This window comes from Triplophysa dalaica, chromosome 4, assembly GCF_015846415.1.
Source record: "Triplophysa dalaica isolate WHDGS20190420 chromosome 4, ASM1584641v1, whole genome shotgun sequence".
In the NCBI taxonomy this organism is placed as follows: Eukaryota; Metazoa; Chordata; class Actinopteri; order Cypriniformes; family Nemacheilidae; genus Triplophysa; species Triplophysa dalaica.
In genome coordinates this window covers 18,012,159-18,036,473 of record NC_079545.1, presented here as the reverse complement: position 1 = coordinate 18,036,473, position 24,315 = coordinate 18,012,159, and the positions used below count along the sequence as shown (strand labels likewise).

Here is a 24,315-nt window from a genome sequence, read left to right as displayed (position 1 = left end):
AACAATAGAAGAAAACCAGTCTTGCTGTCATGAATAGTATATGCAGGAAAGCACTCAAGAATTAAATAATGGCAAGGCTTGGCAAACTCCTGGAAGTTAAATAAATAAAAAACACTATGAGCACATACACTATGAAGACTCCAACCAAACAGAGCAACTTGACAAAGATTATTGGCAGAAAAGTGGCCAAGGGGCCTGTTATGAAACTCTGATAATTGTCAAGTTTGTTTTGGCTGAAGTGGAAGAAACTGTACAGACACGATCTCTTCAGCATGTCAGATTTGGTCATTTTGAGAAACATTAGGTCATGAATGAAGTTTTCGCTAGAAACTTTCAGAAGGGATTTTTGTGGTCAAATGAGGCTAAGATTGAGCTCTTTAGCACTCAAAGCTCTGTTTGCAAACAGAGAAATCAGAGAACAAACATTCTTTCATAAGACATAACTGTGGCATTATGCTCAGAGATGTCATTAGCAGAAACATACTACCATGGAAGTAGCAGAGCACTATTGATAAAAGGAATGAATTAAATGAAATTATTAAAAAGTATAGCCATGTTTGGTGAACTAATTAGTTTTTTGAAGTGCAAACAGACAATAGTCTAATTCACATCCACCTCATATTAATTCAACACATTAATAATAGAATATCAAGTTTCCTGTAGCTCAGTGGTAAGAGCATTGCGTTAACAAGGTTGTGGGTTCGATCCCAGGGGACTGCAAATACCTATGTAACATTTATAGGATAAAGCAATGTAAGTCGCTTTGGATAAAAGCGTCTGCCAAATGCATAAAATGTAAAATGTAAATGTAATCAAGTAAAGCATACCGCATAGGACTGTGCAAAAAATGTTTGGACAAGAGATTGTATTCTAGGTATTCCTTGCATACGGAAAAGATGTATTATTGTGCACAAACTGTACAATTTTTTCAAATGCCATTCTGAACATACCCTTTGATCGTCCTCATGATTTTTGTTATTCACGATTTGAAAGACCAGCATCTCTTTACTTTGATCCAAGAGGGCCATCTGGTGGTTGTCTTGAATATAGCATAACATCTAACAAGTTTCTGGAACACAATTAGGAAAATTACTCCGATGACTGCAAAAGTATATTTGAAATATCTTTTGTTTCTTGCCAAATAATGCAAATGTTTATTCTGTTACATACATGATTTTTACATCAATTCAAGTAAGCATACTATAGAAATAACTGATATGTTCCCTCCAAAAACTGAGGAAAACATATGTCAGCACCATTGACAGAACAACAAATGAAAGACATTGCACACTGAAAAACAAAACTGCCTAAAAAACTGAAATCCCTGTCATAAAATAAGTTATTTCATACTTACGTGTCTTAATACAAAGAGCACGATGACCTAAATGGTTGTTTCCATCATGCTCAATAAAAGATACAAAATGGAGGGTTGTTTACAAACAAAGTTTTTGCACCTACTGGAGTGGATTTACAGGGATAGTTCTCCCAAACATGAAAATTCATTAATCAGTTTTTCACCATGTCATTTAAAATCTTCATGACTTTATTTCTTCTGCAAAACCCAAAAGAAGATATTTTGAAGGATATAAGTGACCAAACAATTTGGGCCCTCGTTGACTTCAATTGTACGGTCACAAAACCACTATGAAATTTCTCAAAATATCTTCTTTTGTGTGCTACAGAAGTAAGACTCAAATGCCGGCATTAAGTGACATGAGAGTGAACAAATGCCAGAATAGTTTTTATTGGTGAACTAACCCTCTAAGAATTTGGCGCTGACTAAAGATTGTTACAGGCAAGCACTATTAACATAAAAACATTTTCTTGCCAAGTAAGACACTTAAATAATAAAAATTGATATCTATAAGGAAAAACATAAAAATGGCTTTCAGAATGTAAAGTATAGAGCTGAAATACATGAGACACTAAGTAGCAAAAGAAAATCATCGCTTCAAGCCTTTATTTTTCTGTAGTTTCATGTAGTATTCTCAATTTTTTAAACATAAAAAAAGACCTTAACCACAAGTCCCGTCAAGTTTAATTTTACTGGAGTTCCTTTCATGTCTTAAGTGAGTTATGCAAGAGTTTCATCTTCAACACCAGTAGCAAACCGATAGAAAGAGGATTCAGAATTGTCACTGGCTCAATGGTGACCAGAAAAGCACCATTTTAGTCAGATTATCTCAAAGAACTGAGTTTGGAAATGAGTTCTTGTTTGAAAGCCAGATGTTCAGTTGGATAGTACAGCAGAGGACAGTGCTGGCTCTGAGCATAGTTGAAGAAGTACCATGAAATAACTGCCGTGAGATGAAAGGTCCTCCAGAGAGGTATAGTGGTTCAGGCCTCTAGATGAGTTCACTGGTTGACTGGGGTATCTGGATGTTTATCAGCACCTCTGTTTTACCTGTGGGTAACCTGGTTGTTGACCAAGCCAGGGAATGTGTCTTCTATCTCTGCACTAATGGATCCACCTAAAAGAAGAAATAAAATCATAAAGTGACTCCTACTGCACAAGGTTGTCATTGCATGTAAATGACATGCATGAGTAACAGGTGAAATCAAACAAAAACTGGTTATGTAAAGTCATGTGATTAATGTGTATTGGTAAATGTAAGTATGTCTAATAGTACACTGCGTGTACTGAGTATATGTATGTGTATATTGCACACTGTCATCTGTAAGTATGTAAATAGTACTATGTAAATTGTTTCTGCACTTTCTGGAGCACGCTCTCAAGAATTTCACTCACCAAGGCACTTGTGCTGTAGTGATGTGACAATAAAAGTGATTTGATTTGATTTCATGGGTGTGGATTGAGTTTGTGACAGGGTTTTAAGGTGCTTACCTATATGACAATTATACATCCATATACGGTGACCATCATATCGACATCTGCATTTCACAATGTTATTGCTGTAATCTGACTCAGCAACCTCATAACCAGGGTTAATTACAATCTGTCACAAAAAGTGAATTCAGTCATCAATTAAATAAGTCTGCTGTCATCAATTACATAAGTCTGTATCTCACAATCAGTCTAAAGCGGAAATCAGTTAATTGTTCTGGTATAAAATGAACACATCAGTTATTAAGTGATTTTGCGAAGTTTAACATCTTTTGGTTTCAATTCATGAAGATACATTAAGTGACCTGCAATTTTACATCTCAAACAGAGGTGGCGATAAAGAGTTACAGATACAGAAGAGACACAGTATATATTGCAGATTTAACACACTAGTCCATTATTAAAAAAAAAAACATCTTAGTTAAAAAGTAATTCATATTTATTAAAAAAGTTATTTTCACCTGGAATATGTAGTCTCCTGGTTTAACATCTGTAATGTCCACCCACTGGCAGTCAATATCATGTCTGTATGTATCCCAGCAGCCCACTGTGATGCCTTGCTCACCAAAGTTTGCACACTCATATCTTTTCTCAATTCCTGATTGACAAATACATACAATTAAAATGCCTATAAGGTATTGTCAAAAAAATTTAAGAGGAAATTTGAATTCAATAATAATAAAAAGACACAGATTGGGTGCTGATTTTATCTATACTACTGGAACAACAGGATTGTACATTCATCTCTACCTTCATCACATTCAGAGTCTTCCAGACAGAAGCTTGCTTTGTGTCCTTCTGCAACCTTGGTTCCGTTTGAACTAAGTAGGTCATAGTGGGTGAACACCTCCATACTATGATAATGTCTGGAACAGTAAAATCAGCAGGAGATTTTTCTCTTTTGCTTTTACAGTAAAATATCACAGATAAAATACCATTTCGCCATCATTTAAATTGGAATAAGACTTAAAAAACACCCAAAGTGCACATATAAGCTTTCAAGTTTATGTGTGCACTTTAAGACAAGATAAGATAATGTGATGCAGCAAAAAAACATAAAGCGTTTCATGTTTGAAAAATTGTGATTTAAATTATTTTATCACTGAAACTCAATGAAATGAATGCCTTGAGCACAAATTGCCCTGGACAAACGTCAGTGTAGAATTAAGATAATAACATCAACCATATCATACAGCAAGATCAAGACACTGAAGCAGATTAAAATGCTAATAATTCCAATCCATTTTAATTTAGGTAAATTTAAATCTAGTTTAATTCATTTTGACAGCAATTTAAACAATATTGCAAAACGCAATATGTCAAAGATGTTTGAAGAAAAATCAAGACATTTTTTGTAAGAATTAGCAAAAATAAAAAAGTACTATAATCATCCCAATTTTTTATAAAAGTGAAGATGTTAAGAAAATAAATAAAAAATGACTCCACTGGTGTTTAGACGCCTCACCTGTGGCAGTCATGCCAAACCCAGGTCTCTCTGGAGGCTTTGGGTCTGAAGTCAGACTGTCCGTTGTTGTGGATCTGAGAGGAGAACCGGAGGAGCCGGCGATAAGAGTTTGCAGGAGTGGAACTGGAGGTGGAACCGAGGCAGTTCTCCTCATAGGCACACTGTAACATTAACATAGGACGGTCCTCTAGGTATGTGGTCTCTTCCACCACCTGCGGGTTCAACACCAGATCTGGAGCAGCTTGAGGAAACATAAAAAAACATTAACCTTAACCAACCAATAGCAAACAAAGTTTTAAGACAAATTTTGAGTGCTATCCTTTAAACATCTGTTTATGCATATGTTTATTTATTATTTTAATCACATACTATTTATTATGTAATGTTTTCAAACACAGTAAGTAAAGGTCAATGTTTCTTTAAAATCCAATCATGTCAAGTTGTATTATGTACATGGCATTAACCTTAAATCAATCATTTGATTTTAGCATATTTAAAGTCAAATTGACATGAGGAAAATATGAACGTACTAAATGCATGAAAGTTAGATTATCTAGACTTGAATGCTCTTACTCTCAGAGCAGGAAACTCCAGCTGCAAAGCGTCCTCCACCTTTAGGGCAGCTTAGATATTCTCCATGATGCAAACAGTGAGAAAGAGACATCTCTGTTCCAGCACACCTCACCCCACTCATAACCACATCATCTGCATTCACTGCACCGGGCCAGTACCACGTCTCCTGCACAAACCCAAAGACTTCTATTCAGGTCAGATGTATATATCTCATGTTAGAAATTAAAGAAGTGCTGAGACATCAGACATTTAAACACCACACGATTAAACAAATAAAACAAATATATATTTCAACAGTGTTATTTATAACAGTTATTTTATAATCTCATGAAGAGTGTATAGATGGCAGAAACTGATTTTCAATGATCAATTGAAATCAATAAGTTTAAAAAACAAAATAACCAGAAGGTGGCGCTATTGACAACAACACTATCAAAACCTCAGAGACTTCTTTGTTCTTATGAAGGTTATAAAAGCACATGCTATGCAGCAAATCGATGACTCGGTCAAAACAGCACATAATAGCCATGTTACAGAAAACAAGTGAAACCTAATTGCATTCAGTACAATACAAGTATAGTAGGTCTTTATGTTGCAATGACTCGGCTATAGCTTTCATGTATTTTCCCATAACAACAAACATAGAACCCATAATTTTAAACCATTTCCAAACATAAATCGCATAGAAAAAGTAAGGTCTCCACCTTTTTCCAACCCTTCAGGCAGTCTTTTCCACTCTTATCAGATATTTACGATCTATTTGAAGAGGTTACATCATTTTCTATAGGAACAAAGCATCTCTTAAATGCTACCCAGGTGCAACCGCTTATCTTTAATGCTGTTAAACCAGAAGGGAATCCTAAAGAAACATCATTCTCGTACACGATACAGTTCCACTGCAGTCCAACGGGGGTGTGCCGTGCTCTGCAAAAACAGTCTTAAATCAAAGCAAAAGGATTTTAAAATAATTTCTCATGTTTCTTCTTAACAGTACATTTGGCTAATAAACCAGACATTGTCTGTAAAAAATAGCTGAAGTTATGATGTTTTTGTGATTTACTGTTTTCTACATAAATTCCTTACATAATGTAAAGAACATTCTGTGAAAATCTAACCTTTAATAAAAGGTTTATAATCTTTAATAAAGATTGAAATCAAGCCAACTTCTGCCACTTTTTGCTTATTAATTTCAGCATTATAAATGACAAACTGAGTAATGTCTCTCAAAAACGATCCTACTGTATATCTATCATGTTTAGCGATAAACATGTTACCTATTTTTTTTCCTTTTTTAGATTATGAAACTATCCTGGATTTCTAAATATCACAAATAGGCCTACTCAGACAATTTTGGATACATTAAAACGTTCTGTTAAGTTCGCAACAATGTCATTACATGAACTATGGACATGTTCCAGGTGTGCTTAACAACCAGAAAGTCATTAACAGTTGTCCGTCTTGATTTTAAAATAATATCTATTGTTCAATAGTAACAATAATCTATTGTTTTATTATTTAAAAAAAAACAATACACCTTATCATGTGTTTTATTTAAAAAAGTGTGAATGTGTTTCTTAAAAATAAATGCCGCTTAGATATGTTTGTACTAAAATATTTTGATATTTTGTATAATGGCAAGATAAAAAATTAATTTAAAAATGTTTTATTTGACTCAAACCATACATAAGCTTCCCTGCATTTTGTCCCGAAACAAAAAAAGAATTCAGTCTTGGACTGGGAGACATTCTACGGATGTTTAAAAAGATTCTTTAGATAGTAAACTCATCTACTTTGATTACAAAATTCCTCTTGTGAAATGTCCCATAAGACTATACAAGGAGGGATGGAATGCAGTGATTTCAGCTACTTCACACCGCAGGAACTGTGCTGTCACAGAATGATCTGCAAAGATCAATGGCCTAAAATGTTCCAGAAATAATCATCTTTTTTTGATAAACTTAATGCACAAGAAGAATTTTCCCAAGCATTTGCTGTTTCCCAGTAGGGTAACAATGAAAACGTTCGGCCCGCACAAAACTAACCATATATATCCAATATATCCAAGCAGAGCTGAATGGACGGACGAAGCATGAGTTCACACAATCACTTTCTTCAAAGGGCCAAATATCCAATTGATTAGCATCAAAGAAACATCCAGTGAAAGTGATAGACAGACAGCAAAAACAGCTCTCTGCCTCAGCATTATAAATCAGAGCATCAAAGTCAGGCTCAGACATCCATTTCAGATGTGATATTTAGAGGGTGACATGCGCCATAAACAAACCTGGAAAGCATTGCTTGCGAATCCTAGGCCCAGCTGTCTGCATATGACCATTGCCTCCATAGTGCCCCAGCCCTCACCGCACACGGTTCCCCATACCAGAGAGCCGTTCCGCTCTTTCAGAACCTCAACGCGGCCTTCGAAAGGGGTACGACCTCCGCTCAACCGCAGCTGCAAAAAAAAAAGACAGTTATTGCAACAGTAAAATTGGTCCTCATCAACATTTTATTGTGTAGTCAGTTCATATACATGAGAACACTTCCTACCCTCTGCTGGAAGCCCATGGCTGGAACGTTGCATCTAACACTCGCATCCTCTTCATGACTGCAGCCTTCAGAGTCTTTGTCCATATTGAAGGGGCACTCTGTGACAGACTTCTCAAAGCCAGAACACTGAACTTCATTCATATGTACAGGTCCCATTCCTGGATTAGATAATGATATAATATTTAAAAAAAACTACTTATTTTTTGCCTGTTTAGTTTTTTAAATAAATGGAATGGATCTTTTAAGTATACTGGTTTAAAGATAAATAGTTTAGTCTGGAACTACCTGACAGAGTGGTCAGTTAAATTATACACACCTTGCCCGAGCCGACCTCCTGAAAGCGCCTCCTTGGCACTTCCAAAACCAAGTTCCCGACATACTACAGTAGCTGATATGAGGTTCCAGTTATCGTCACAGATCGTTCCCCATTCACCGTTCTTCAGCACCTCCACACGTCCCTCGCCAACAACAGCACCGCCTCTGAGACGCACTAGGGGCTGCTGTGAAAGACAAAGGAGAGAGTGAGGTGTAGTAATTGATAATGTACAGGCAGTCAGTTTTAAATTATTCTGCTTATTAATGCTACTTACCTAATTAGTTATTAAACATTTAATATTGATTTGAAAACTTTTTAGCTGATCTGAAACAACCTTTCCTAGAGAAAATCCTGTTCGGTTTTAAAGCAAGTCAGAAAGTTTAAACGAGATAAACACGCAAGTTTCATCATTTGTAAATATTATTTAATATTAATTTGACATATTAATATTTAATGTATGTGTCACATGCCAAACTTACTCGCAGTACCTGGATGACTGTGTATTATTAGTTGTATCAGGGAATAACTGGCCAATAAGAATCAAGCAATCTCCAGAGCGGTATGTAGTAGGTAGAGAGATTGGATATATTTCAATTTAGGAAATGCTTTTTTTCATGGAAAATCTGCAAAAACCTACGTGGCTTAAAGATCCACCAGGCCAAGATGAAATTCCTCGTGAAGGTCTAACAAGAGCAACGCAAAAGGGACAACCTTGGTGAGACGCAGGAGGAGCTGGGCCGGGAGGCACCCCACAGAGCCCAGAACCTCCAAGATCAGGAAGTACAAGCACCGAGAATTTTTAAACTTCAAGTGTGGGTTAAGTGGCCTCCAGCCAATAGAGGGAATGAATGGGGCTAATTTGATGAGGATGTGGATAGCAATTTGGAAACCCCCATTAAAGGTGGCCAGATAGAAAGCTCCATACCATGGCACCTATGGTGGTCAGCTAGGGTTGGGCAATGTCTACCAAATTGGTAGACATCGGATGATAACAGTGAAACATTGAGATGATCGATGACATCTGGGGGCGGGGTTATATCAGTTTGCTGGATGGCCATCTGCCAAAACATTAAAAACAATTATATCAGGGTTGCTATCAAATCGCATTATTTGACCAGTTTTCAAGACAGCGTACTTTTCAACAAGTATTTGCGCATGTACGTCCTCCACATTGAGAATTTCTTCCAGTTGTTATTTCACAGGGACAGACGAGTAGATCTTGAGGCCACCGGTGCAGGCTGTGTGTGTGATTGGTCATCTGCTCGGGTCAAGTGTCACTGATGTTTCCCGCTGCCATCGGTGACGCGCACAGTTTAGGTCGTCATTGACAAGTATTCACTGTTTGTTTTCACTTTCTACGACTGTCAAGTCTTGCACGCACACGCATTTCGCAGCTTCCAAATCATACTCGACCTCAGAAAAGCGTGAATGGACGAGCTCAACACATGCACAGCATGTCAGGTTAGTTGTGCTGTACGCGTTTGGGATATTCGGACAACCGCGGAACCTCCTGATGACGAAAATTACGTCATGCAGGGGAACCACGATGCAAGCAAACATTGTGATGGGTGTCAGTCATCGGCGATGGATGATGTCATCGTCTATCGGCCAAACCCTATGTTCAGCCCAAGGTTTGGGAGGAGAGAGAATGTGCACATCAAAACCCAGAATTGCAGTGCAAGCAAGATCACTCAACTGAGACAAGAACTGTGACTCTTGAGAAAACAGTGGGCGAGTGAGAACGAGAACCCTGGACTACATTTACACATTTGGCAGACGCTTTTATCCAAAGCGACTCACATTGCATTATACTATACAATTATACATGGTATGTGCAATCCCCTGGGATCGAACCCATGACCTTGCATTTTACACGCAATGCTCTTACCACTGAGCTACAGGTAAGCAGGACTAGCAAAACTAGGCAGCATTCTGAAGAAGAAACTCCATACTCTACGGTAAGCAGAGTGAAACAGGAGACGTTGAAAGGAAAGAGACAAGAAGCATGCTGCCTTTCTAGCAAACTCCTTTGGATTTACAAAACAACTGCTAGGGCAGAAGCGCAGTGGCCCTCTGGCCTGCTCCAAAGAAGAGATAGCCAACCATCTTCACCTAGCCTGCAGCGATGCAGTAAGGGAGATCTTTGAAATTGCAGAGGCCTGATCCACTCCCATGCACCCACCTCCAACTTTAACATCAAGGAACCTAGTTGTAAGGAAGTCCAAACGGTGATCAAGGCTGGAAGAACAAGCACAGCACCAGGACCGAATGGTGTGCCTTACATTGTGTACAAGAGGTGTGACTTCTGACCAGCATCGGCTTAAGAAAGGGATTGTCACAGGATGTACAATTTCGGTGACTCTCTTGCCATGAATATGTTAGAATTGTCAGTTGAAACACAGTGCAGAGGCCCCAAAACCAAGTCCGGAGTCCGGCAACCACCCATAAGTGTGTACATGGATGACTTGACAGTTAAAATTTTGTCAGTCCCAGGAAGCCAATGGATCCTCTTAGGCTTGGATAGGCTAATCATATGGGCTTGGGTGCAGTTTAAGTGACAAAAATCAAGGTACCTTGTTCAGAGAAGAGACAAGGTAAAGGATCAGTTTTGCTTCTCTCTGGGAGGAAAACAAATCCCCTCAGTGACCGAGAAACCCGTAAAAAACCTTGGGAAGATTTTTGACTGTACCCACAACTTCCATAAGAACAGCAAACCAGGAATTAGAAAGATGGCTGGCAGCTACGGATAGATCAGGCCTTCCAGGCAAATTCGAAGCCTGGATATACCAGCAAGGCATCCACCCCAGGATATTCTGGCCACTTCTTGAGTACGATTTTTTCACTCTCCACTGCGGAAAGGCTAGAGAAGAGGGTCAGCAGCTACCTCACAAGGTGGTTTGGTCTAAACAAAAAGCCTGAGCAGCATCACCCTCTATGGTAACACCAATAAACTGACGCTTCCAATTAGTGGCATCTGCAAAAAGTTCAAGGTCAGCCGCATGAGGGAGGTGCTCCTTTACAGAGAGTCTAGTGACCCGAATGTCTTTGAAAGCCAGCATTGAAGTGAGGACTGGGAGGAAGTGGAGGGCACAGAAGGCTGTGGACCAAGCGGAGGCAAGGCTTCATCACAAAAAAGCTGGGGGCATCTGGCAGGCAGGGTTGGTGTGCACACTGCATACCCATAGAAGTAGGGAGCAGGGGCTTTGCAGGAAGATCATTGTGCAAAGGCGTACAGCTTCCTGGGAATTACAGTAGCACACAAAAGAAAAGCCATCATAAGAGCCTCAGAAACAGCAGAAAGGGCCTCAAGATGGCTGGGGATCACAAGGGACAGACCGTGGTCTAATGCTGAATGGGCACAGCCCGGGAACTGATCACTCCCGGTTGGGTTGCCTGGGCGTGGGTGTCTAAAGTTGAAAGACCTGAAACCAACTACCACCCCAAGTATTTCACTTAGGATGTGCCAAAGTGCATCAAGAGATGTATGTTTCTATCAGAGAAATTCAGAAATTCATGGGCAGCAAGACAAACCTCAAGCCATAAATCCTTAATCCTTACTAGAGGATATACAAGCTAAGAGTTAAATCCATTTTTTTCTGTTAGATTGAACAAATCAATCTTCATTCATCAAAAACAATACTGTGTACAACCGCAGACAAAAAATACAAAGAGATTCCATTTCAGTCCAGTTTCTCTTGGATTTCAACAAAATCAAACCTCAGGAGATTCATAAAGTCATCCAACAGCAATGCGAAAGAAGAGAGCATGACAAGACACTTGAAAACTGTGATTAAAAACCAAGGCTATAACATAAAAAAATCGGAACTCTTCCTAAATGCATGTTAAAACATAACTGTAGTATTGCTTGAATGTATTTGAGGTCTGGAAGAAAAAAATATCTTTTCTGTTATTTTGACTAGTTTCTCCAGTTTTAATTTTCTGCATATAATTGCAAATAGAACATTTTTATTTAAAATTTGGGAGAAATATTGTAAGTAGTTTACAGAATGAATAAAAAATAACCTTTTTACCTAAATACATACCTAGAAATAGTAAATTCTGAAAAACTAAAAATCATTTTGGATTTTTTTTTTTTTTTTAAATGGTCATTTTATGAACCTCAACAGTGCAGATTTGCTTAATTCTGAGGAACCCAGTGTTCTCTGGCGGTTAACATGTAACAGATCTCAGGCAAGCTCATAAATGGACCGCTCTAATGTATAATTTGGAAAAAGTGATGTCATTTTTGGGCAAATGCATAGTGCTTTAGGAACCTTAAATATCCTCTTCTCTACCATTAGTATTCATATAATCACAAAGTGTGCAGGAAACCTAAATTACTGCATGCAAAAGTGGTGATGATTGACACAGCCGCACTCTTGTACATTGTGAATAAATAAAAGATACTTCAGTATTCATTTAGTCTTGATAAAAAATCATGCTGCCATGATGATAAAAGGTGTTGTGCACAACATAAACATGTTTTCTTTCATGACTGATGGTCTTTCTCAAAGGTGAGACTCTAAAGTTCAGCGCATAGCGATGGCTCATGCACATGTGGCTTCTTGTATGTCTGGAACAAAAGCAACATCTGGCTCATGTTCTTACCTCCTGTCTGAAGGCCTTCCTGTAGCCTGCCATGGGAGTAGGAGCAAAAGCCCTTCCAGGGACACAGCTGACTACCACCGGACTGCCCTGCTCACACGTGTTATTGGCTTTGACAGAGAGAGTGTGACCCAGCTTACAGCTAGACAAATGAGCTTCATTTCCGGTGCAATTTATAGAATAATCCCAGTACGTCAGGTTTCTCTTCCGGGCGAACATTCTAAGAAACAGCGCAGGGTAGGAAGGAGAGGTTACTTTAAATTAAGTTATAACATTATTAATTGCTGTTTGTAAAACAAAGTTCTATGTCTGCACAAGTGCAAGTGGAAGACACATAACATGCAGATGTTTCATGACTTCAGTCATCTGCATTTGAGATAAGATATACCCTTATAATGTAATACTTAAAATATTTATACTTTTACTAGGTACTGTAACTTGTACCTTTATCATACAAATTTAGACAAATCATCCACTTAAAGAGAACTTATAAGGCTGTATAGAAAATATTGTTTGTACTATAAAAAATATGTCTATAGTTCCCAGTCAAAGGTAAAATCGGCATCATTCAGAACGAATGCAAACCACATTTGTTTCTTATTTAGACTCTGATGGAGAAAATGTCTCACACTTAAACACTAACCTACTGTAACTCTTACTGGGACAAATAGACACAGCTGCAGTTACATAAACAACACACAGACTTTAAAAGAGAAAAAAAACAAAGCAAATGCTAAAAACAACTCTTTCTGGTGTATTAGACACAAATACACACAAACATTGTGAAAGACTAAAAGAAACAAAGGAAATTCTAATATAAGTATCTATTGATGTTAGCAAAAGCCAGGAAAAAAGCTTCACCAACATTACATTACATTTACATGAATGCATTTGGAAGCCGCTTACATCCAAAGTGACTGACATTGCATTGTACTTCACATTTTGTTTCTGAGCATATGCATCCCTGGGATCGAACCCTACCGGAAAGCTATAAGCATATACATAAGATTAAGTAAATCAATTTAAGTTAAGTTAAATAAATACATTAATAATAATGGTCTTTGTTGGTTATAACTGGACACCTGGACAGCTGTTACTTCCATCCTTCCAATGTTTCATCATCAGAGCACATTGACCGCTAGTTCCAGCTCGGGATAGACCCGTATTATTTACAGACACCATTCAAGCAAGGTCCTCTGAGAGGACGGTCCAAGTTTTCTTATGAAAGCACAATTTAAAGCCACAGGGCAGACAGACACTGTTGAACAGAAGCCTGTTTGGCTGCACGTTAAAAAAAGGGGCCCTTGGCTGCGTGGCCCCCCTTCCCCCAACAGCATGCGCTAATGTTAAAAAACAGACAGCGCCTGTATATTTCATAAGACCCATCATGTGCTGGGAAGCACGTAGCACAGAGGAGGAGGGTGGAAAGTTATAAAATCTTGCAAATCTTACATCACACCAGCGAAATTGTGTAAAGTTTTAATTTCTATTGTGGCTGAGTGAATCCTCACAAAACAAATTCATTACTAAGTAGATATTTTAATGCTGTTTCCACCACTTATGAAAGTGCCCGAGATGTATTACATTTTAAGAGTAGTAAATTACTAACACAGTATGGAATGTACTGAGTTAGCAGGACAGAAGATCGGAAAATATTTTGTTTAATTATATTCAGTCGAGAATTGTATCTATAGGGGTAGCTGACAAATAATTGCTGAAAAAGAATTTGTCATCTGGTGTGACATCAAAAACTGGAAAAAATACTCACAATGAATCTCTCTTGTGCTATTTTATATTTTAAATATTAATATTAATAATACAAAATAATATATTCATAACAGTTTCTTTTTTTAATTTTTGCTGTCACACCATAGGACACATGTATGGTATTTTTGTCAACTACCCATGTAACGTTGATTTATAGTATTTATGTTATTTGTAAGGTTTGCAATGGTTTCTCTGGCCAATGTCGATGGTAAAGCATTATGTGTCTCTTTTTTTGTTCAGGCTCTCTTCCAACAGCTGATGGATTGAGATTTATATCTGTCACCCAAAAATCGGCCAGTATGACTAATGAAAGTTTCAGCCTTTTTACTTTTTACAATTTACTCATGATTACTTTGGTTTAAGATTCAAGAACAACAAGATGAACTTCAACTGGAGATAAGCCAAGTACTCACTTGTACACGCGAGTGTTGTATTTCTTGTCTCCGGGAAAGCCGAACATGCCGCAGATGACCCTGCTGTTCATTTGATTCCAGGCATCGTCACAGAGCTGCTTCCACTTGCCTCCATCCTTCACCTCCACGTAACCTTCTGTCACTGGAACACGCTTACGATACGATGATAGGATTGGACGTATACGGACATCCTCCACCTGAATGTTCATGCTCTGCGGGCCAAAAGGATACAAGAGTTATCTCGTTTCTCTAAAAACATGTCTAAGAACATGTCAGCATTTTTAATGTATCCATGTTGCATAACTCTCTCCTGGATACATTAAACACAGCCACTATAAAACAGTTTTACAATTCTTCACTTCATTATAAGAAGCAGGACTTCAGCTATCAGCTGGACTTGTTGACCCACTCCACTTATGAGAAGCTTCCAGCAGAGTGTACCCTCAAGTCAGCTAGACTGTATGTATGCAGGAGCTGTAAAAAGACATTTAATGGCTTCTGACGGATGTAGTAGATGGACTTTAAAAGGCAAAGAACAGGTTAACGCTGTTAGGCTCACATCAAATAATCAGAGACACCTCACAATTACACAAAGGTGTGTGCGTGAAATACTTTCCATTAGTTTATGAAAAGGTCTGGAAAACGGAAACACATTGAGAGCGCTCTATGTATGTCCTATAAATGTAATATCACAAAGACATCCAATGCATGACATCGGATTTACATGCTGTAAATGCATGGAAGCCATCCCATTTATCTGTTCTTTTATACTAGTCCTGACACGAATTTCTCCAAAGGTTTATCTAGATCTACATCTCACATATCAGACGTATGAAGCTTAAATAATTTCTATAGACTCCTCAACGAGTTTTAGCAGCAAATCTACATTCCTGTGCTATTAGAACATATAGGTCGAAAAAAGACCATATAAAGTGCTGTGCTCAGCAAATCCAGTGGTCTAAACATTCCATTACCATCTCTGTTTCCACCTACAAACTGTCTGCAATTCTTCACGTCGACCTTCATGAAGTGTAGGAGAGTATGATGTAGACACACAAAATAAGGAGAGTCTTTCCTTGATTTCCATGACCGTGTAAACCAGAAGGGAAGCGGGTGACTGTTATGAGAAACTCAAGCTGGTAATGTAAGCTAAAGTGGGAGATTTTGAACTGGGAATGAAAATGTGGTTGTGGATGAACATGCGGCATTCTCAAAGTGTATCCTTACTGTACCACACTGGAAACTAATGCAGTGTTATTGTGTGGCTTTATTTCAACATAGAAAATAGTTCAAGTCTATCCGATACACTTTCGGAAGACAATAAGCAGCTTCTTTGGTCTCAGGTGGGACCCTAAGATGCCATTTAAAATACATTAAAGGGATAATTCACCCCCAATAAATAAATTATCTCATCATTTACTCATCATAAAGTTGGTCTGAACCTGTTTAAATGTCTTTGTTTGGTTGAATACATCTATTCTGTGCTCAAAGTCATCAAAATTTCAGTTTGTAGTAAAAAGTTTATATTTTCAAATTTTTATTTTTTTCCTATGAAGGATATTTGAGCTAACGGCTTTAGATCAAATTCTTTTTAAGATAAGAAACAGTGTTCTAAACTTTTGACTGGTAGTCATGGTAATATGAACACCAAATGTTATAGGGCTTCATATTAAAATAATGATATAATTATGAATATAATATAATATAATTTTGTACAAGTTGTACCAGAGCAAGTTGTTTTCAGTACATTTTATTACCAGAAAAAGATTAAAAGTATGACTTTCCTATGGGAAAAATCTTCGGAGCCTATTAAGCAGGAGCATCAGCCTGGCTGTCTCCACAATTCCAAAAAGAGGGAGAATACGTAATTGTGATGGAACATGTTATTAATACTGTATTTGGTCTAAACAATGTTAAAACTATGACATTTTAGCATCCTAATTGTAGTCATCCTTTGCTTACAGTCAGTTTCTTGAGGTCTCACCCACATAAATGCTTTTCAAACAGCCTTAAAATAGTTTCCATCTATTCTGGGCTTTTATTGTCTTCCAAAAGCATTGAATTAATATGATGCTACAATATATATATTTTGTCCACAAAACTAATTTTGGGCATTTAGACATACCCTTATATAAAAAGGTTTTAAAGAGGAAGTACGAATGAAGAATGAAGAACATTTCGGTCAAGTCAGTGACCCTGATCTAACAAATACATTTTATGTCCCAGGCCTGTTTCTGGCCTGTATATCTGTAGTTATAGCTTGCTGAAAACTTTGTGTTTCCTTAATCTAAATTGGTCTCTGTGGTTGGCAGAAACTAAAGTACAGCAGTGTTTTTGGTAACATAAAAGTTAGACAACAACACAGCATTTTCCATCAATGTTTGATATAAACAAAAACTAAACAACTGCAGGAGCAATAAAACCTTCCAAACACACATACCGTCATCTTAACAAACAGCATACATTTTTAACACAGTTTGAACCTTTGAAAAAGTTGTTTTCCATGTGTAAAAATGTGGTAACTATCTAGACTTTGTAAATAGATTTTCTGGGATGAATGACATCACCTTTACATTAGTGACTCAATCGGTGTATACATCTGAGCTGTATTTCAAAACAGTCTGAAGTGAAAAAAAAGAGTAGTGAAAAACAGGAAAAGATTTCCTTAACATGTGGATGAATTCCATGGTAACTTGAACAGGAGGGGATTCTGCTGCTAAGAAAAATAAAGCAGCTGGGATATCGATTTGTAAGGGCTTATCTTTCTGTAGATGTAAGAAAGCATCTCTAGAGGCCAGTCCCTCTTTCAGGAAGAAATAAAGAGCCTTCATACCGCTCGTACAGAAGAAGGAGTCAGAGGCTCCAGTGGTGAACTAAGTGGAGAACCGTCATTCTTCTACTGCCTATAAGAGAGAGTGTTTATAAGGAAAAAAGCTCATGTGGCTTTTTACTTAAAACATAAAGAGGAGCGAAAGAGAGCATGTTATCTTAGGAAAAACTGCATCTGTTGAACACAAAAGAATATATTTTGAAGAATGTAGGACAGCAAACAGTAATGGGGCACTATTGACCATTGTAATTTTTCCTAGTATGTTGTCAATGATAGCCAAGAACTGTTTGGTTACAAGCATTCTTCCAAATATCTTTCTCAGTCTTAATCGGAACAAAGATATTTATTTAGATTTGGAACAACTCGAGGGTGAGAAAAGGAAGACAGAATGTTTTTTTTTAAGTAAACTGTCCCTTAACATGTCGACAACATTATTCTAAAAACATCTGAAAGAAACAAACTTCTACTGTCCAACATCAAATTAAAACTACACTATGACTTCTTAAAAGAAGGCAGAGGTAATACCTATTCCCTAAGGAATGCCCTCCCCCAATTCACAATAGAACAGGAATGTCACAGACCGCTTATGTAGTTTATAACTACATGTCTATAGCTGTTTTAAATTGTCTAGATTGCAGACAAAACACTTTGACCGCCGCTGGACAACGGCCCAGGCCAGTCGACAGACTTGAGTCAGAAACCGATGATTATCTCTCTACTAAAACTAAAGTCCGCTGATCCGTTGCCCATGTTTATACTTCTTTTACTTCTTCAAACTGCAACTCTTTGAACAGCCAATTCAGATCAATTTCCTAAAAATACATGAAACATTGGTTTGTGTTTTCGGGGGAATTTTCACAACTGCAGAAATCATTAAATCTGCAGGAATGAGGAAAATTTGTTTTTTTAAATTGAGTAAAATGTACTGTGAAAACCACAAGCAATTCACTTCAATGCCTGCGTGCCATGGGCTATTAAATGAAAGCTGACGAAACATCACATGCCAGGTTAAGACAGAGGAACGTACAACTCTTCTCATAGTATATTACATCTTAAGTCACATGGTGTTTGTGATTGTCTTGCAATTATATGAAGCTGCATGCTACTTAATTAAAGTAAACACCATGTTTAATGTACATTTTACATTTTGGCAGACGCTAAATGACATTGCATTATCCTATACATTTATACATAGGTATATACAATGCCCTGGGATCAAACCCACAAACTTGCGTTGTTAACACACTGCTCTTACCACTGAGCTACAGGAAATGTAGGAGTTATCCTATGAAAATAAGAAACCAGATGGAGATGCAAGCTAACGATAGAAGCTTATATCTAATGTCTTTTGTTTCCATTTATGGAAAAGGTAAGAGAAGGAATAAAGGCCATTTTCAACTGGTGCTTAAGAAAGCTAAAGGGAACTGGCTGGAGGAGTTGAAAGAAAATGCTGCCTTAAAACTATCAGCACTATAGGAGTTACTAAATAAATTCTTATATTATAGACATCTGTGAAATATAAATTTGAAAATTTTCTAAAAGGGCTTCAAGGAACCTGTAGAATAAGAATAATGAATATGCAGGGACGGGTTCCAGAGATGAGGCCACAGAACATATTAGTCACTAGAACAATATTGGCTGAGTGTTTCGGAGCTGATCAACAGCATCTGTTTAAGCTGAGTTCTGCAGAGACTATTATAAATTCTCAGCTGTTGGTCAAATAATAAGCTTATTATTAAAAGCATAACAAAATGATTTAAAATGAGAATGTCTATAAAATCACTTACAACATAAGCTATTTAGACTAAATCATTGTAGGGTTCTCATATATTATATTGCAACACACAAGGAATGTTCAAGACACATCCACGGCTATAAAGATCTCAACTGATAATTTGTTACTTTCACTTAACTCTGCGTGACCTCATACAGACATAAACTCACTGTGATTGTGAGAAAATATTATATAACCTTATTAATCTGGTCATAGTTCATGTACAAACCATACAAAAGTTGGTTATGGTTAACCGTAGTGCAACATACTCTGTTTTAATCCCTGCACTATTCTGAAATTCTCAGAATAATTATGATCACACATCTGACCAAACTCTTGCTGTAAACAAGTTGTTTAAAACCATGAATTAAAGGAAGTTCACAGGGTCAAATATTTGGCTTGTTTTTTTAATGCTAAGTGAACTTTTTGGGATGGAATGATTTACAGTACACAATTTCCATTGACTAGACTTTAGACCTAAAACTTTTCTTTTTTTAGATAAAAACATCCTCTAGGAGTTTCATTGTGACCATTTTTCCTGATTTTCCAAGGAAAGGTAAAATTTCAAGACTTCACTAGCCGGAAAATCTAGTGTTCACATTTTCCATGCAAATGTCTCATCTTTGGATTCCCTTCCACATACAGTATGTCTTCTATGCACTAAACCACATTATGACATCACTCTTCCCATTTAAACTACAGTAGCATTCCATGATTTAAATGTGGCCCACTTGGTGAACCTCACAGTGATTTTACCGCTTTAAAGCCTGCTATCAATAGATGGAAACGCTGACTCTGGTGTTCTCTCCAGGTCTCCCAGTTGGACACTTCCAAATAGAAGCAGACCTATGTCTAGACCTTCCCCCAAAGGCTCTGTTTGACTTGTATAATCACTACCTGCTCTTAGAATAGCAAAAACTGCGCTACAAAACAAAGACTAATTTGGTCTTTTTAAACACTTATGTTCATGTCAGTATATTCAAATATTTTTGTTGCAAGCGTTTCTGATGCCGAATTGTCTGTTTTGTTGGTTCGATAGAATTTCATTTAGTTTTCCACTTGGCTTTCCACTGAGAATCTTCTAGACTCTTTCATAAGGCTGGAATAACGCTTCTCGCTGTTTACAGGAGCTCCTGCATGAAATTCTTCTTTGCGCGCTTAATGCATTCTTTCTACGTGACACTGCCAAGCCATATAACTCACAGCAGCAGCTTGTAAAGAAAAAGACAGAAGATGGTGACAAATCCTGTTCTTACTCTAAATGTACAGATATGCAATATCTTCATCCTAATTTGTTTCTGTGACATGATAAGTGGTTTGAACATTTCATTGTTAAACACTGCTTAGCAACTAGGCCTTTTCTTACCTGCAATCATACTAGCGACACTAGTTTTAAATTATAGCAGAGGAATATCTTTATCGGATGCAGCTTACATTGATGTTGTTGGCAAGGGTGTTGACAAACTTAAATCCTGGGATCCTCTTGTCACTGCAAACCACCCCGACATCCTCCGTATGTTTGCAGTCAGACACACCGATGCCGTTGGACTCACACTGGGCCAAGGTATTCTCATTTCCCTTGCAGTGGACATTGTCAAACCAGATACGACCTAACAAACAAAAGAAGTCAGCCAACGGCAAACAAGATGGCAAAATAATTTACCCCAAAATTTAAAAGCTGGTCAATTACTAACACTCATGTAAATCTGACCCTGCATTCTTCATTTATTTCAATAAACACAAAAACTTTTTTTTTAAAGTACATGCATAGGGGAAAACGATATTTAATGTATTAAGTGATATTACATAATATTATAGTTAACGTACCTTCCCCTTTCCCAAATTTAGACGATGGAGACCAGGACACTGCTTCAAAATAACCCAGTTCTCTGCACACCACTTGGGCGGCGTGAATGTTGAAATCATCATCGCACACAGTTCCCCACTCCCCTTCATAGAACACCTCCACGCGCCCTTCGTTGTGTTTGCGTTTCTCCCCTGCCAGACGTAACTGTATCCTGGGAATGTCTGCAGGAAGCTGTGGGGCTGTGTACAGTTCTTGTGCAGGGTCCTGGTAGCCCAGAGGGTAACCCAAGTGCTCATACTGTGCATGGCTCAGTTCCCATGAGCACAACAGTACAACTGACACAAACCCGAAGACCAGCATTTTGATAGAGGCTTGAAGGTTATTATGGCCTGTAAATAAAAGAGAAAATGAAGGAATGTTGTGTATACTGTATCTAAAGAACACAAGTACATGTTTGATGCTAACAGACTCCATAGTCTCATGGCCTATGTGTTATACTGTAGATCTATGTACTTTTATCTTCACTTTTTTATTCAAATTATTATATGAACTTGCATCAAAGCAGAAGAAAAAAGGATGTGAATTTTATCCGTCAGCGGCATCAAAGAGGCAATAATGAGGACTCAGAGGCATATTTATACCCCACTGTGCCGGTTTATTTATTTACATGGTCCACAATATTAGAATTAGAAAAATATGGAATTCTGTTTGACAGTTTTTATGATCTTAGCAGTACCATAGTATAACTAAGCACACAAATCTCAGAGAAGTTGAAACACTTTGATCACTGTAATAAATAATCTCTTTCATGCCAAGAATGGTTCTTAAATAGAATTGTCACAATATATTCATTTGATAAGGACATCATTAACCATGATTCAGCAGTTCAGTGCCATTATGTTGACAAAGTAAACTCTTCTTCTGCCTACCTACAGATAAAGAAAAAAGGAAAAAATCGAAGAAATAGACACATGACAATAACAAATCTATTTATCATTGATTTATTAAAAATAATCAAATTGGAGTTGTGACTAGATGAAGGATCCCCTTTCTTGACTGAAAGAACATAAAGGGATCTAAAAAAATTCAAGACCACATTGGAAATCTGGGATCCATAATGTAATTTAAATGTGGGCACTTGGTGCTATATAAAACCTAAAAGTGTTCTTGCTCATAATCATAGGGGAACCGGTTTTAGTGCTATATAGCAGCACCATATCTTGGTACTTCAGTGGCTCTTCAGAGGTTCTTTGGGGTGACCAAGGTGCTATAAAGCACAGTATGGTTCTTCGGCGGTTCTTTATAACACTCCAGTCATCCCAAAGAACCACTGAAGAACCTTTGAAGCACCGAATATGGTTCTATACAGCACTAAAAGTGGTTTTCCTATGATTACGCTATATAGCACTCTTTCTTTTTTAGAGTGAACAAACAGAAAGCTATACAATTCTAAATATGAGTTCAAGTTTCCTTGCTTCTTATGAAGTGCACTAGATGTTTGTTCGAAAATTCTCAAACAGTGCTGGTATAACATGGATCATCAGCCTTTGGACAAACTTGGTCCATACCAGTGTGCATGCTGGGGGACCCCAAAAACCATACCAAAGATTTGATCAACCTCTTTATTTCCCCTTATAAATTCAAACTCATCTTTCATTATTCTAACTATAGACCTCGCGATGGGAAGAAAATACTTAAAATTACAATTGTATGATGTCAGATTTCTGGACATCGCTGTGCAAAAATATTAAAGTGATAGTTCCCCCAAAAATGCAAAATATGTCATCATTTACAAACTCCCTTGTTAATTTAAACCTGTATGACTTTCTTTCTTCCGCAGAACACAAAATAATATATTTTGAAGAAAGTTGGTACGAACAGCACTGGCACACATTCACATCTATTGTATGAACACAAAACCAATGCAAGTGTATGGGCGCCAGTAAACAACATTCTTTAAAATATCTTCTTTAGTGTTCTGCTGAAGAAGGAAAATCATACAGGTTTGAAAGGACAAGAGGGTGAGTAAATGATGACAGAATCTTTATTTTTGGGTGAATCAACACTTTAAGGCAAGAAACAATAAGTCCAACAAAAACCTTCCAAAATTATTTTTTTATTTCTCCAATCCCCACCGGCAATCAGCTGCTGTCAGAGGCAGGAAAAAAATGTAACCTGCTTCAAAGAGTTTCCTCAAGATTAATACTTCAAAATAAAAAAGAAATTTTATGACGTTTTCCATCCTCTCTCACTCCTTTTCACTTACCTTTCATATTAAACATTCCACATTATAGTCCAAAAGCCTATCAACCAGTATTATTAAGTGTTTCAAAATAAAGTAAATGAGAAATAAATCTTCCAGGTGCATTAAAACGGTAAATCGACTTAAATAAATGCATGTGGCGAACAGACATGAACCCCAGGAAACTCAATGAATAAGCTAACATTTCCATCCCATGCACTACAGCAGCCAAACGTGGCAGTTCTTACACAAGATTCCAAAAACGTGCTTGTTGTAAAATGAAGCTATGTGAAGTTTATCATCTAGTCCAGATGGAGAGGTTTGTGGCATTTCTTTGTTCTTCTGTACAAGACCTTTTCCTTCCCCTGTAGGATTCTGGACTCTTACATTCTCTTCCTAAAGACTTAGATCATGTTTGTTGTCTGCAATACAACACAGCAAGTCCCCTGAGCAACGTGAATAAGATATGAGTTTACAGCTCAAATAAACACAATAACTGTTCTGCTTGAATAAGAAACAAAAGCACAGAAAACGCTTGCAAAATATGTGATTTTCATTAAACGTGTTAATGTTACAATGTTAACAATATATAAATCATGAAACATTTTTTTAAACTCTTTCCATTTGAGAGTCATTTCGTTCATCTCTCTTACAACCGCTTGTCTTTTCATCCTTGTCCCACTGACTCGATAATGACGTCATACACAAAAATTTGGATGTGTTTTGTCTCTTACATGAGAACGAGTTGTCCTGTAAAATAGAAATACTTCTCTATCCATTATAATGTAAGTCGACGTTATCTCACCGAAATAGCCAGCAGAACGCATAGAAACAAAATAGAAAGTACAAAAGTAATAACTTACTATTGCTGCGAGTGCAAATTTCACAGTAGAATACTCCTTCGAAGTTCAACGTGAACCTTTCCGTCTCTCATCGGTTGCACATCGTCTAAACTTTTACTGGCTATCTTCTGCAATTTTAGCAGAGTCGACTCGAAACAAGGTTACGCCTTATTGAACTGCCCCATCACGCCCACAAATGAATGCTGGTGACCTCATGGACCTCCAGTTTTAAGAGCGCATAACTGGAATATTTGAGGTGCAGACACGTTGTGCGTGCGTAAAACACGTC

The 24,315-nt window shown here is 37.5% G+C and overlaps 1 protein-coding gene across 1 annotated transcript; it reads right to left on the bottom strand.

Moving 5' to 3' along the window:
* Positions 1–1,945: 1,945 nt before the first annotated feature.
* On the bottom strand, positions 1,946–24,178 carry loxl2b (lysyl oxidase-like 2b). The gene is made up of 14 exons (XM_056746813.1): positions 24,048–24,178; positions 20,963–21,331; positions 20,570–20,745; positions 14,532–14,743; positions 12,355–12,571; positions 7,747–7,930; positions 7,431–7,588; positions 7,168–7,335; positions 4,884–5,049; positions 4,311–4,551; positions 3,596–3,711; positions 3,307–3,443; positions 2,846–2,957; positions 1,946–2,471 (listed from the first exon to the last, which is right to left on the bottom strand). The coding sequence occupies exons 2-14, from the start codon at positions 21,300–21,302 to the stop codon at positions 2,401–2,403; spliced, it is 2,298 nt and encodes a 765-aa protein (XP_056602791.1). The 5' UTR covers positions 21,303–21,331; positions 24,048–24,178; the 3' UTR covers positions 1,946–2,400.
* Positions 24,179–24,315: the final 137 nt, after the last annotated feature.

Coding starts and splice junctions, on each gene's coding strand:
- loxl2b (XM_056746813.1), bottom strand. CDS start 21,302: ATGCTGGTCTTCGGGTTTGTGTCAGTTGTACTGTTGTGCTCATGGGAA. Junction 14,744..20,569: donor CCCTTGCCAACAACATCAAT/GTAAGCTGCATC, acceptor TTTGGCCCGCAG/AGCATGAACATTCAGGTGGA. Junction 3,712..4,310: donor GTTTGGCATGACTGCCACAG/GTGAGGCGTCTA, acceptor TTACTGTTCCAG/ACATTATCATAGTATGGAGG.